Source organism: Lepus europaeus, chromosome 14 (assembly GCF_033115175.1).
Source record: "Lepus europaeus isolate LE1 chromosome 14, mLepTim1.pri, whole genome shotgun sequence".
NCBI lineage: Eukaryota > Metazoa > Chordata > Mammalia > Lagomorpha > Leporidae > Lepus > Lepus europaeus.
The window spans coordinates 75,515,039-75,529,719 of record NC_084840.1 but is presented as its reverse complement, the minus strand read 5'-3'; the positions used below and the strand labels follow the sequence as shown (position 1 = coordinate 75,529,719).

The following is a 14,681-nucleotide window of genomic DNA, read 5'->3' as shown; positions in this document are numbered from 1 at the left end:
CTACCAACCAGGCATTGGTCTCCTTGGAGGAGGGGAGATACAGATCAAACCTCCCCTCTTATTTAAAAAAAAAAAAGATTTACCATGACCAACTTGGGAGACATTTGGACACTCCCCTAACCCTGGAGCACTGAACAGAGCTCCCTGGCCACACCCAGCACATGTCTTGGAAAGAGCAAATACTCCACTAATCCACAGAGGGATAGTCCAAAGATAAAAGCTATCACAGGAGGAAAAAAATAAGGACCTCCAGAAATGCCTGAAAATAAATACAGCAATTCAATAAATAAGAATAAGGAAGACAACATGATGTCTCCAAAGGAATACAACAACACTTCAATACTAGAATGTGAAAATGAAGAGATTGAAGAAATGCCAGAAACAGAATTCAAAAAATCGATTGTAGGATTACTTAGAAGCAAATCCACAAATTAAAGAAATCCATACATTACATGAATGAATATTTTTCCCATGAAACTGAGATGTTAAAAAGAAATCAAAATGAGATATTTGAAATGAATAATTCAATAAATCAAATTAAAGATGTGGTAGAAAGCCTTAACAACAGACTTAGTGTTACAGAAGAAAGAATATCTGAGTTAGAAGACAAATCTCTGGATTACAGTCAGACCAAAAAAAAAGAAGAAACTAAAATACAGTGTTGGAGATTTATGGGATACTAAAAAATGACTGAATATATAGGTCTTAGGAGTTCCTGAAGGCATGAAAGAGTGAATGGATTAGAAGGCCTTTTCAGTGAGATAATTACAGAAAGCATCCTTAATTTGTAGAAAGAAAGGGAGGTCCAAGTACAGGAAGCACATAGAACTCCTAATAGACATGACCAGAAAAGATCTTCATCACAACATATTTTAATCAAACTCTCAACAGTAACACATAAAGAAAAGGTTCTAAAGTGTGCATGAGAGAAACAGATTACTTTCAGAGGATCTCCAATTGGACTCACAGCTGACTTCTCATCAGAAACCCTACAGGCTAGGAGAGAATGGCGAGATATATTTCTAGTCTTAAGAGAAAGAAAACTGTCAACCCAGAATACTGTACCCTGAAGGTGAAATAAAGACCTTCCATAACAAACAGAAATTGAGAGAATTTGTCATCACCCATTCCAGTCTTATAAAAGATGTTTAAGTATGTGCTTTACACAGAAACACAAAAACATGGTCACCACTATGAAAGAAGGTGAAGGCTAACTTCCCATGCAGGACCTCTGTCCTCAAAGAGTTGTATTATGTCTAGGTGCTCACAAAAGATGTATCATTCTTGGGTGCTTCCTTAAAGTTAATTAAATTTCTAAAAAAAGTGAAATTAACTTCAAAATCTAATGACTTTGAACAGCCCATGTCTCAACTGTTGAGGAACAGGGTTTTTTGTTTGTTTTTTAAGATTTTATTTATTTATTGGAGAGGTAGAGTTACAGACAGTGAGAGGGAGAGACAGAGAGAAAGGTCTTCCTTCCGTTGGTTCACTCACCAGTGGCCGCAATGGCTGGAGCTGTGCTGATCTGAAGCCAGGCGCCACAGGTTTTTTTTTTTATGCACATTGTTTTCAATAGTCGGGTGCCTTGTATTAGGTGCATATACATTTATTATAGTCACATTTTCCTGTTGAATAAATGTATATGCACCTAATACAGGGCATCTGATTATTTAAAACAAATGCTAATGGATCTAAAGGGAGACATAGACTCCAATATAGTATTTATGGGAGACTTCACTATCCCACTTTCAGCAATGGGCAGATCAACCAGACAAGAAAATCAGCAAGGAAACAACAGTTAATTGACACAACAGACCAAATGGACCTAATAGAGATCTATAAACTTCTCAACCTACAGTTTCAGAAAACACCTTTTTCTCATCAGTGCATGGAACTCTCTCCAGGGTACACCACAGGCTAGGCCATAAAGCAAGCCTCAGTACATTTGGAAAAAAAAAATCAAAATCATACCATGCATCTTCTCTGACAACAATGGAATGAAGCTGGAAATCAAAAACTCATGATAAGTGGCATCTCCATCACCTTAAATATTTATCATTTATTTGTGTTGGGAACATTCAAAATCCTCTCTCTGAGCTATTTTGAAATATATGGCTAATCTGTCAACCGCGGTTACTACAGTGTGCTTTAGAACAGAGGTATCTTGCCTATCCAGCATTGCCCCTGTACCTGTTAAGCATCCTCTCTCTGTAACACCTACTCTTTCCTTTCCCAGGCTCTGGGAACCACTATTGTGCTCCTGTTGGATCAATATTTTTAACTTCCACATAAAAGTGACAAATATGTACTATCTGTCCTTCTTTGGCTTATTTCACTTAATATAATGACCTCTTGTTTCATCCATATTGCCGCAAATGACAGAATTCCATTCTTCTTTATCACTGAGTGATATTCCATTGTGTATGTATACCACATTTTCCTTATTTGTTCATCCATTAGTGGACACCTTGATTTCATATCTTGGTTATTGTGAATAGTCCTGACTTCAGATGTCTCTTAAACATATTGATTTTATTTCCTTTGGATATTTATCCAGTAGAAGGGTTGCTGGATTAATTAGTAGTTTTATTTCTAGTTTTTTGAGACATTTCCATGCTGTTCTCCATAATGGCTATATGAATTATGTTCCCACCAACAGACCAGGAGAGTTCTCTTATCTCTGCATCCTCATCAATATTTGTTACTTTTTGTCTTTTTTATAAGAGCCATTCTAACTGGGGTGAAATTATATTTCAATGTAGGTATTTTTAGATTTTTATTTACTTATTTGAGAGAGAGAGAGCTACAGACAGATGGGGAGACAGAAATGTCTTCCCACTGGTTCACTCCCCAAACAGCCACAATGGCCAGAGTTGGGCCAGTCTGAAGCCAGGAGCCAGGGACTTCTTCTGGGTCTCCCATGTGTGTGCAGGGACCCAAGCATTTGGGCCACCTTCCACGGCTTTTCCAGGCCACAGGCAGAGTTGAATCAGAAGAGGAACATCCAGGACACGAACTGGTGCACATATGGGATGCCAGCACCGCAGGCATACTATGCCTGCTATGCCATAGCACCAGCCCTGGTCATTGTAGTTTTGATTTGCATTCCCCTGATGATTATTAAGTCTAGTATTTTTAAAATTTATTTATTTACTTGAAAGCAGAGAAACAAAGAGTGAGAAAGACACAGACAGATCTTCCTTCCTCTGGTTTACTTCTCAAATGGCCACAATATCCAGGTCTGGGCCAGGTCCAAACCAGGAATTCCATATGGGTCACCCTACATGGGTGACAGGGGCCACTCTCTGCTGCCTTCCCAGATGCATTAGCAAGAAGCTGGATTGGAAGTGAAGCAGCTGCAATTTGAACCAGCACTCCTATATGGGCTACCAGCATCACATGCTGTGGCTTAGCTCACAGGGGCATGGCACTGACCTGATCAAAATTTTTCATATACTTGTTAGTCAACTGCAGTACTTCTTTTAAGAAACACCTATTTAGGTCCTTTGCCCATTTTTAAACTGGATTATTTGGCTGGGGCCGTGGCTCACTAGGCTAATCCTCCACCTGCAGCATCGGCACCCCGGGTTCTAGTCCCGGTTGGGGTGCTGGATTCAGTCCTGGTTGCTCTTCTTCCAGTCCAGCTCTCTGCTGTGGCCCAGGAAGGCAGTGGAGGATGGCCCAAGTGCTTGGGCCCTGCACCCACATGGCAGACCAGGAGAAGCAACTGGCTCCTGGCTTCAGATCACCGCAGCGCGCCGGCCGTAGCAGCCATTTGGGGGGTGAACCAATGGAAAAGGAAGACCTTTCTCTGTCTCTCTCTCTCTCTCTCTCTCTCTCTCTCTCTCTCACTGTCTAACTCTGCCTGTAAAAAATAAATAAATAAATAACGTGGATTATTTAAGGTTTTTGCTGATGAATTGCTTGAGTTTCTATTTTATTCTGGATTTTAATCCCTTTTTGGAGGAACAGTTTGCTATTTATTCTCATTCAATAAATTATCTCTTGACACTTTTGGCTCTTTCCTTTGCTGTGTAAAAGGTTTTAAATTTGTTGTAATCCTATTTGTCTCTTCCTGCTTTGGGGTCTTATCCAAAATGATCTTTGCCAATACCAAGATCTTGAAGGTTTCCGCTATGCTTCTTTAAGTAGTTTTATAGTTTTAGGTCTCACATTTAATATTTCATCCAATTTCAATTGATTTTTGTGCATGGTGAGAGATGAGGGGTCTGTTTGGTTTCATTCTTCTGCATATACATATCCAGCTTTCCTGAAACCATTTATTGAAGAGAGTGTCTTTTCTCCAATATATGTTCCCGTCACCTTTGTTGAAAATACATGGGTTTATTTCTGGCTTCTCTATTCTGTTCCCTTGTTTTATCTGTTTTTATGCCAGTACCATGAACTTGTAGTATATTTGGAGATCAGGTTTTATGCAGTCCTGAGCAAAAGGACAAAGCTGGAGGCTTCATAAAACCTCCCATTTTTCTGGAATAATTTCAGGAGACCTGGTGCTAGATCTTTACAATTTTCTAGAATTCAACACCAGGGGCCAGTGTTGTGTATGGTGCATCAAGCTGCCACCTGTGATGCTGGCATCCTATACAATGCCAGTTCAAGTCCAGCTCCCTGCTAATGGCCTGGGAAAAGCAGCAGAAGATGGATCAAGTATTTGGGCCCCTGCTACCCATATGGGAGATCTGGAAGAAGCTCCTGAGCCCTGGCTTCCGCCTGGCCAAACCCTGGCTATTGCAGCCATCTATGGAGTAAACCAGCAGATGGAAGATCTTTCCCTCTCTCGGACTCTCCCGTTCTCTGTAACTCTGACTTTCAAATAAATAAATAAATCTTTTAAAAATAAATTAAAAACTGGTAGAATTCAGCGACAAATGTTGACCTTGGATTTTACTTCTGGGGAGACTTTTCAGTATTATTCAACTTGTTTTTTGTCTTTATTGGTTTCTTTAAGCTTTCTATTTTTTACCTTAAATACTAATAATTTATTAAATTTAAAGAAATGGCTAGATGCATTCCTGATGAATCTATAAACAGAAAATTATGATGTACACTGTTGAAAACTGAGTTGAAATAACATACCACTACTTTATTGTGACTTACAGTTACTTTCATCTGTATTAATTATTTTTTTTTTAAATTAAACTTTTATTTAATGAATATAAATTTCCAAAGTATAGCTTGTGGGTTACAATGGCTTCCCCCCTCCCATAACCTCCCTCCCGCCCGCAACCCTCCCCCCTCCCGCTCCCTTTCCCCCTCCATTCGTGTAAAGATTCATTTTCAATTCTTTTTGTATACAGAAGATCAGTTTAGTATATATTAGGTAAAGATTTCAACATTTTGCCCATATAGCAACATCAAGTGAAAAAACTACCATTGGATTACTAATTATAGCATAAAATAGCAATGTACAGCACATTAAAGACAGAGATCCTACATAATTTTTTTTCAAAATAATTAATTTTCTATGCCATTTCCATTTTAACACCAGGTTGTTTTTTTTTTTTTTCATTTCCAATTCTCTTTATATACAGAAGATCACTTCAGTCTATACTTAGCAAAGACCTCATCAGTCTGCGCCCACACAGAAACGCAAAGTATAAAAATACTGTTTCAGTACCAGTCGTAGCATCACTTGGCTTTAGACGACACATTGGGGACAGATCCCGCATGGGGTGTAAGTACACAGTGACTCCTGTTGCTGACTTAACAATTTGACACTCCTGTTCATGGCGTCAGTAATCTCCCTGGGCTCTAGTCATGAGTTGCAAGGGCAATGGAAGCCTTTAGGGTTCGCTGACTTTGATCTTATTCCGATAGGGTCATAGTCAAAGTGGATGTTCTCTCCTCCCTTCGGAGAAGGGTACCTCCTTCTTTGATGGCCCCGTTCTTTCCACTGGGATCTCACTCACAGAGATCATTCACTTAGGTCTTTTTTTTTTTTTCCCATGGTATCTTGGCTTTAGCAAAATGTAACATGGGAACACTTAAAAATAACATCGTGTTCATTCTACTAATTATCCACATATAATCTATGTTAAAAAATTTGTTCTGTCCATGATCACCTAATAAAGATACCTCTAATCTTTTTATAACTAGCTAATACACTTTCACATAATATCAATTAATTTTATTAACATAAAGAAACCAAGTGAAATATAGTTTAAAAAACCATCACGCATTTGAAAGCAATCAGTATATTAGTTCCTATTCAGAGAAAATATTTACTGAGTACCTCCTACTTTCAAGGACTAAATACATGTTTGTTACCTTATTAAATTATCAAAACCATCCTTTTAGACAGCTAAGCATTTCTTATTTAACAGATGGGAAAACTTAAGGATCAGACTGAAATGAATTTGCTCAATACCAGAGCCAGCAACATAATTATATCTATGGTCAATTTTCAGGGAAAATGGTATCTGTTTGTCAAATTTGTGTTGTGACAACAAAGTTTGGTTTACATTTCTTTTTCTTAAGTTGTGTTCATATAAGCAGTATTTTTATTTATATCAACATCACATATCTTTCCTGAGAGAAAAACCATCTCCCTATCATCATCATGCTCATCTATAATTTCTTGCTTATGAATTTTCATGAATTATATACAAATTATACATAAGGGATGTATAATATTAAATATTACTCTATTGCTCTGGAATTTAAAATGACATGGCAGACATTTTAAAAGCTACACTTATCAATAAATAGACAAAATATGATTTCTAGAAAATATATTTTTAAACGATTTTAAACCTTATTTTGTAAGATTTTTGGCTTACAACTATAAATATAGGAAGTTATTACATTTTCTTTCTTTTTTTTTTTTTTGATAGGCAGAGTTAGACAGTGAGAGAGAGACAGAGAGAAAGGTCTTCCTTTCTGTTGGTTCACCCCCAAGTGGCCGCTACGGCTGGCATGCTGTGGCGATCTGAAGCCAGGAGCCAGGTGCTTCCTCCTAGTCTGCCATGCGGGTGCAGGGCCCAAGCACTTGGACCATCCTCCACTGCCTTTCTGGGCCACAGCAGAGACGTGGACTGGAAAAAGAGCAACCGGGACAGAATCTGGCACCCCAACTGGGACTAGAACCCGGGGTGCCGGCGCCACAGGCAGAGATTAGCCAAGTGAGCTGCGGCGCCGGCCGGTTATTACATTTCCTAACTACCATGTATGATAGTCAGTCACTGTTTTTTATTAAGATTTATTTATTTATTTGAATGTCAGAGTTACAGAGAGAGAGAGGATAGAGAGATCTTCCATCTGCTGGGTCACTCTCCAAATAGCCTCAACAACTGGTATTGTGTCCAAGGCAAATGAATCAAGCAATTCTGCACACCTGTGTCCACATTTTTGTTCATCATATTTGATGCAAATGATTCTTCTGGTTTGACTTTCAGGCATACTTCCTTCTCATCTTTTAATTTTTTCTTCTGAGTTTTTTTAAATGATTTTTCCCTCATTGTCTTCAGGCAAAGAAAACATTGTTGGAATTGAAGTCTGTTTCAGATACTGAATACCCCATTCAGTGTCAAGACTCTGATGTAAAATAATCACTACATACGAACTGGGATTCACTGGGAACCCATGAATCTCTTTTCATATTCTTTAACCACTTTTCAAGTCTTTCAAGTAAAGGAAACATGTAAAAACTCGGCTTCCGGTCTTCATTGTTTCATCACTGGGGAATCTTGCAACAAGTCACTGCGTGACAGTGGGGCATAGCTTGGGGAGATCAGGGCAGATGAGGGACACAAAGTGGCCCTCCTGGAGTGGGGCAGAGACCCCCCCCCAGGTTTTCCATTTCTTCATGGTTCAATCTTGTTAGGCTGTATGTGTCCAGGAACTCATCCATTTCTTCTAAGCTTTCCAATTTGGTGGCATATATTAGTTGCTAATAATTCCCGATAATATTTCATATTTCTGTAGTGTCAGTTACAGTCAGTCTTATTTTTCACCTTTAATTATTTTTTCAAGAAAATGAAAATTTTTATTAACAGTTTTAGAAACACATAAGTTTTTTTAAAAAAAAATCAGTTAAGTTTTTTACCTCAAATATTTATCATGTCTGCTACTCAAATAAATTTATAGTGGGAAATCATATAAACCTTGAAGATGCCGCCTCCCTATCCAGTTACAGATCCAATGCAGACTGTTCCACCCTTTCCTTCCCAGCCTCTTAAGTTAGGGCGATTGCATTTATCTTTCATCTTATACCCAGGATTCCCTGAAACTCATCAGAGTTACTGCATCAACTTGTACTGAATACAAATTCTTACCTCTTAGTCTAGGTTACACATCAAATAAAGCTGAATTAGGTTGTCCAAACAAACTCACCTGACACGTTACATCACATACAGTACCACACAACATTTTTAACAAAACACATCTCTCCTCCTTTAATCTCACACAGAAACTGGAGTCTGAAAATACAAACAACACTATCATCCAGCCCTTTTCCTGCTTCATCACTCCTAGCCAGATCTCCCCAGCCACTTGCCCTGGTGACGTCTGATCTCTCCTCCAGCAGTTGCTGCGTGCAGTCATCTACTGGAAATAGCAGAGCACCATCAAGCACCTCCAGAGCAAAGAACGCCAACCAGCAGTCTCATGTGCCACACAAAGTCCCAGGGAGCTATCAGGTCCGGCAAGAGTGAGCAAAACATCTCAAGCTTTAAAATAACAACCAAAGCCCGGGAACAGCTGTGACTGTTCCAACGTTTACCATCCTGTATGGGACAGTATTTTTCAAATAAAAGCTACTTCTCCAAACCGAAACATTTACCAATCAAAAACTCGTATTGAGGCTATTAACCATGGCCCATAGAAGCAACGTAGCATTGAGAACAGAGTACAGGTGGAAGAAAAAACAAAACAAGAAGCCCTCTTGTCTCAGCTTCTCCACGGTGTCAACCAACCTCGATCACTTCCCAGAATCTCCTGGATCTAATCCAGCGATCTCGCTTCAGCATGACTAGCTGCGGTCTCCCTCTGCCTCTGTGTGCCCGCCCAGGTCCACTAGCATCTCTGCCATCTTCGCCATCCCCGGGGCCTTCTGCTCGGCCTTCTTGCCCCTCGTGGCCACCCTGCTCTCAACTCCGCCGTTGGGGTTCATAGGATTGTTCGGGGTGCTCTCTTGCCGAGCCTTATCTGTGTTTTTATGGGAACGAGCTTACAGTCCCATCCCCCAGAGCTGGCCCTGAGTCCACACCAGCACAGCGCATCACTCGCACGATATCCTTCCACCTCGCGGGATAACTTCCTGCCTCGCGCTATTCATCTGCCTTGTGCTATTCGCCCAACTCGCGCTTTTCGCCTGTCTCGCACTGTTTGCCCGCCTGGCGGCGGTGACTGGGAGCAGAAACTGCTCAAAATCTCCCTCAGGGCCAGGCACTTCTGCTCCTCTGGTTCTGCGAGCTCCACGACGCCCACGGGCTACCTCTCCTCCCACTGCTCAGGAACCGCAGAACCAATGTCTGCTAGAGACATAAAGTGGATGCTAACTATGCTTAGCAAACAAGTTCCAGAGTATTCTTTGACACTTCTACCATTTTTAAACTGTTCTTCTGGGACAAGCTATGTAATCAAGTGACTTAGGAGAAGAGAAACGGCAAACAAAATGGAGAAATGGAGTCACTGCTTTCAACCAGCTCTCTGCACTATGCAACCTTTACTCTGAGTCTTTTTTGTGTGTGTGCGTAGCTAAAGCTTTGTCAATTTTGCATATCTTTCCAAGAGCCAAATTTGTGTTTCACCGAGTTTCAGTTTAGTTTTGTCTCCATTTTGGTTTTTTCTGCTCCTTTTTTAAGATTTATTTTATTTATTTGAAAAAGTTACAGAGACGTAGAGACAGACACAGAGAGGAAGGTCTTCCATCCGCTGGTTCACTCCTCAGATGGCCGCAACGGCTGGAGCTGTGCAAATCTGAAGCCAGGAGCCAAGAGTTTCTTCCAGGTCTCCCACATGGGTGAAGGGGCCCCAGGGCTTGGGCCATCTTGTACTGCAATCCCAGGCCATAGCAGAGAGCTGGATTGGAAGAGGAGCAGCCAGGACTAGAAACGGCGCTCATATGGGATGCTGGCACTGCAGGCCAGGGCTTTAATCTGCTGCACCACAGTGCTGACCCCTCTGCTCTTTGTTATTTCCTTACCTATTTTTTTTTAAAGATTTATTTTTTTTTTATTTGAAAGTCAGAGTTACACAAAGAGAGAAGGAGAGACAGAGAGAGAGAGGTCTTCCATCCAATGGTTCACTCCCCAATTGGCCGCAATGGGTGGAGCTGTGCTGATCCGAAGCCAGGAGCTTCTTCCAGGTCTCCCAAGCGGGTGCAGGGGCCCAAGGGCTTGGGCCATCTTCTACTGCTTTCTTAGGCCATTGCAGAGAGCTGGATGGGAAGTGGAGCAGCCGGGACTAGAACCGGCACCCATATGGGATGCGGGCGCTTCAGGCCAGGGTGTTAACCCACTGTGCCACAGTGCCGACCCCTATTTCTTTGCGTTTGCTAATTGTCAGCTTGGTTGGGTTTTGGGTTTCTAGTTACTTGAGTTGCATGATTAGGCTATTTCTTTGAAATCTTTTTACTTTTTTGATGTAGGTAGTTACAAACTTTCCTCTCAGTACTGCTTTTACTGTATCCCATAAGTTTTGGTATGCTGTCTTTCCATATTCAGTTCAAGACATTTTAAAATTTCCCTTTTAATTTCTTCATTGGCCCATGGGACATTCATGAGCATGTTGCCTAATTTCCATCCACTTGGACAACTCTCACAGTTCCTGATTTCTGATTTTAATTTGATTGTTATCAGAAAACATACATGAAATGACTTCAATTTTTAAAACTCTGTTGAAGTTTGTTGTTGTTTTGTAGTCTAACATATCTTGGAAATTGTCCTATGTGCTGGTGAGAAGAATGTGTACTCTGGAACTGTTAGATGAAAGGTTCTGTAAATGTTTGTTAGGTCCACTTGGTCTGCAGTGTAGTTTAATGTTTATTTGCTGGTTTTCTGTCTAGATGATCTGTCCATCAATGGCAGTGGGTGTTCCATGTCACCAAGTATTATTGTTTTGGAGACTGTTTCCATTTTTAGATGTAAAACATTTGCCTTATTTATATGAGTGACCTGGAGTTGGATGCATATATATTTATAATTGTTAGATCCTCTGGGTGAGTTGGTATTTTTATTATCATATAATGACCTTTTTTGTCTCTTTTTACAGTTTCTGGCTTAAAGTCTGTTTTACCTGATAATGAGGAAAGCCACTGCCACTCACTCTTGGTTTGGTTTTGTGTGGAATATATTTTTTTTCATCCCTGCACTTTCAGTCTGAGTGTCTCTACCAATCAGGTATGTTTTTTGTAGGCAACATATAGTTGGGTCTTGTTTGTAAAAAGTAAAAGAACTTGAGGGGCTGGCATTGTAGCACATTGAGTTAAGCCATTGCCAGGGATACCAGCATCCAATATGAGCCCCAGTTCAGGCCTCAACTGATTCACTTCTAATCTAGCTCCCTGCTAATATGCCAAAGAAAGCAATGGAAGATGTCCCAACTCTCTGGGTCTCGGCTATCCATGTGGTGACCCCAGGAGGAGTTCCAGGTGCTTGGCTTCAGTCTGACCCAGACCTGGCTATTTATGGCCATTTGGAGAGTGAACCAGTCAGATGGAAAACCTCTATCTCTCCCTTTGTAACTCTGCCTTTCAAATAGATAAATATCTTTTGAAAGGGGACTTGAAAATATCAGGATATCTGAACAGTGTCAAACTACACTGTTGTCTGTAACAGTGTCAAACAGCTGTCTATCATGAATTTGATATTTTTAATAATGTTATAAATAACATCTATGAATTTGAAGACTGTCTGGATTAATTTTATCCCTCTCATAAAACATTCTTCCATTTGTCCACAAGGTAACAGCACAAGCACATCCAGTAAAGTAGCAAAAACAGTTTCTGGGTATTTGGTCTGAAATCAAACACTAATGATGATTGTTCATTTTGAAATGTTATTTGCATAAAAATTATTCATTAGATTGTTTTCTGACAAAAGTACTATGTATTCATTGTAAAAATTGGCATAAAGGAGAAAAAAATACAAATCACCTAGGGGACACTACTCAGGTATAGCCAAGATTAAAAATCTGATGTTTATGTTTCTAGACATGTGGTAGAAAATATACATTTTTAAAACAAAATTTGTCCTTCCTATGTAATTGTTTTTTTAAAGATTTATTTATGTATTTGAAAAGCAGAGTTAAAGAGAGAAAGAGACAGAGACAGAGGGAGAGGTCATCCATCTGCTGGTTCACTCTCCAAATGTCTGCAACAGATGGAGCTATCACAATAGGAAGCCAGGATATTCTTCTGGGTTTCCTGTGTAGGTGCAGGGGCCCAATTATTTGGGCTATCTTCCACTGCTTTTCCAGGACATAGCAGAGAGCTGGATCAGAAGTGGAGCAGCTGGGACTCAAACCGGTGCCCATATTGGATGCCGGCACTGCAGGTGGCAGCTTTACCTGCTACGCCACAGTGTCAGCCCCATGATTGTTTTCTAATCTATACTTTCAGACCAGATTTATCTTGAGACTTTCCACCAGTATTGCTGAATTATTTGATTTGGTGATTTTAAAAATTAGTTACTTATTTATTTATTTAAGAGACAGAAAGAGATCTCCCATTCACTGGTTTATTCCCCAAAATATTCACAGTGGCCAGGGCTGGGCCACTGAAGCTTGGAGCTGGGAACTCTCTGCTGCTTTGCAGGGTGTATATTAGCAGGGAACTGCAATTGCAATCAGAGGCAAGAATGTAATCCAGAGCCTCCAGTAAAGGGCCTGGGTGTCCCAAGCAATCTTAACTGCTGTGCAAAATGCTTGCCCTGATTTTGATTTGTTTTTTCATTTTTTTTTTTTTTGACAGATAGAGAAAGTAAGAGAGAGAGACAGGGAGAAAGGTCTTCCTTCCGTTGGTTTACCCCACAAATGGCTGCTATGGCTGGCGCTGCGCTGATCCAAAGCCAGGAACCAGGTGCTTCTTCCTGGTCTCCCACATGGGTTCAGGGGCCATCCTCCACTGCCCACCCAGGCCACAGCAGAGAGCTGGACTGGAAGAGGAGCAACCAGGACTAGAACCCGGCGCCCATATGGGATGCTGGTGCCGCAGGTGGAGGATTAGCCAAGTGAGCCACGGCGCCGGCCCCAGTTTGTTTATTCATTTTAAAGATTTATTTATTTATTTGAAATTCAGGGTTAGAGAGAGGGAGAGACGAACAGAAAGAGGTCTTCCATTTGCTGGTTTACTCCCCAAATGGCTGCAATGGCCAGGGCGGGGCCAGGATGAAGCCAGGAGCCTGGAACTCCACCTGGGTTTTCCATGTGAGTGGCAGGGGCCTCAGCACTTGGGCCATCTTCTGATGCTTTTCCCAGGCCATAAGCAGGGAGCTGGATTAGAAGTGGAACAGTTGGGCCCTGAAAAGGTACCCATATGGAATGCTGACATCACAGGTGACAGCTTTACCTGCTGTGCCACAGCACAGACACTTGCCTTGATTTTTAAAGAGTATGTGGTTTCTCATCCTGTGGATTCATTTATTTTAAAGATTTATTTATATGACAGGCAGATTTTCAGAGAGGCAGAAGCAGATAGAGAGAGGTCTTCCATCCACTGGTTCACTCCCCAAAGGGTTGCAATGGCCCAAGATGGGCTGATCTGAAGCCAGGAGCCAGGAGCTTCTTCCAGGTCTCTCATGTGGTTGCAGGAGCCCAGGACTTGAGCCATCTTCCACTACTTTCTCTGGTCATAGAAAAGAGCTAGATTGGAAGTGGAGTAGATGGGACTTGAACCAGAGCCCTTATGGGATGCTGGCATTGCAGGATGGGGCTTCACCCACTACACCAGAGTGCTGTCCCCAAGTGGATTCATTTAACTTGTGTAATTGATTTAAATTAGTTAATTGGGCTGTTTTAATTGTCCATATGATATTTTTCCATATACAAAATATACTAAGAAAAATATTACAGTTATGCAATTACTATTAAAAATTTTTTTAAATTAGATTTGAGAAACAGAGAGACAGAGAAAGAAAGGCAGATAGAGAGCTCCCATCTATTGGTTCACTTCCTAAATACCTGAAACAGTACTTGGCCAAGCCTAAGCCAGGAGCCAAGCCCTCAATCCAGGTCTCCCACATGGATGACAAAAACCAATTACATATGAAGGACAAATTTTGTTTTAAAAAATGTATATTTTCTACCACATGTCTAGAAACATAAACATCAGATTTTTAATCTTGGCTATACCTGAGTAGTGTCCCCTAGGTGATTTGTATTTTTTTCTCCTTTATGCCAATTTTACAATGAATATAAAGTACTTTTGTCAGAAAGCAATCTAATGAATAATTTTTATGCAAATAATGTATCAAAATGAACAACCAAGCAATTATCATTAGTGTTTGATTTCAGACCAAATACCCAGAAACTGTTTTTGCTACTTTACTGGATGTGCTTGTGCTGTTACCTTGTGGACAAATGGAAGAATGTTTTATGAGAGGGATAAAATTAATCCAGACAGTCTGAAGCCTGGAGCCAGGAGCTTCTTCCAAGTCTCCCAGGTGGGTATGGGGGCCTGAGAACTTGTGCCATCCTCTGATGCCCTACCAGGCATATTAGCA

At 40.7% G+C, this 14,681-nt stretch overlaps 2 protein-coding genes across 11 annotated transcripts in view; one reads left to right on the top strand and one right to left on the bottom strand.

The window, feature by feature from the left end:
- The window catches only part of LOC133773569 (sec1 family domain-containing protein 2-like), a 72,982-nt gene that overhangs the window by 25,277 nt on the left and 33,024 nt on the right, over nucleotides 1-14,681 (bottom strand). The gene's annotated exons all lie outside the window — the stretch shown is intronic.
- LOC133773571 (pre-mRNA 3'-end-processing factor FIP1-like) overlaps nucleotides 1-14,681 on the top strand; it is a 67,269-nt gene that overhangs the window by 48,579 nt on the left and 4,009 nt on the right. For 2 of the 8 annotated variants that reach the window (XM_062210969.1, XM_062210968.1), the window contains exon 5: nucleotides 11,233-11,360. The exons of 1 other annotated variant lie outside the window; for it this stretch is intronic. In XM_062210969.1, coding sequence (XP_062066953.1) covers nucleotides 11,233-11,360 — 128 coding nt within the window. Of the gene's footprint in view, nucleotides 1-8,428; nucleotides 8,458-8,542; nucleotides 9,947-11,232; nucleotides 11,361-12,931; nucleotides 13,128-14,472; nucleotides 14,622-14,681 lie in introns of those variants that run through there. 5 more of the 8 variants (XM_062210962.1, XM_062210963.1, XM_062210965.1 and 2 more) reach the window with 5 other exon arrangements.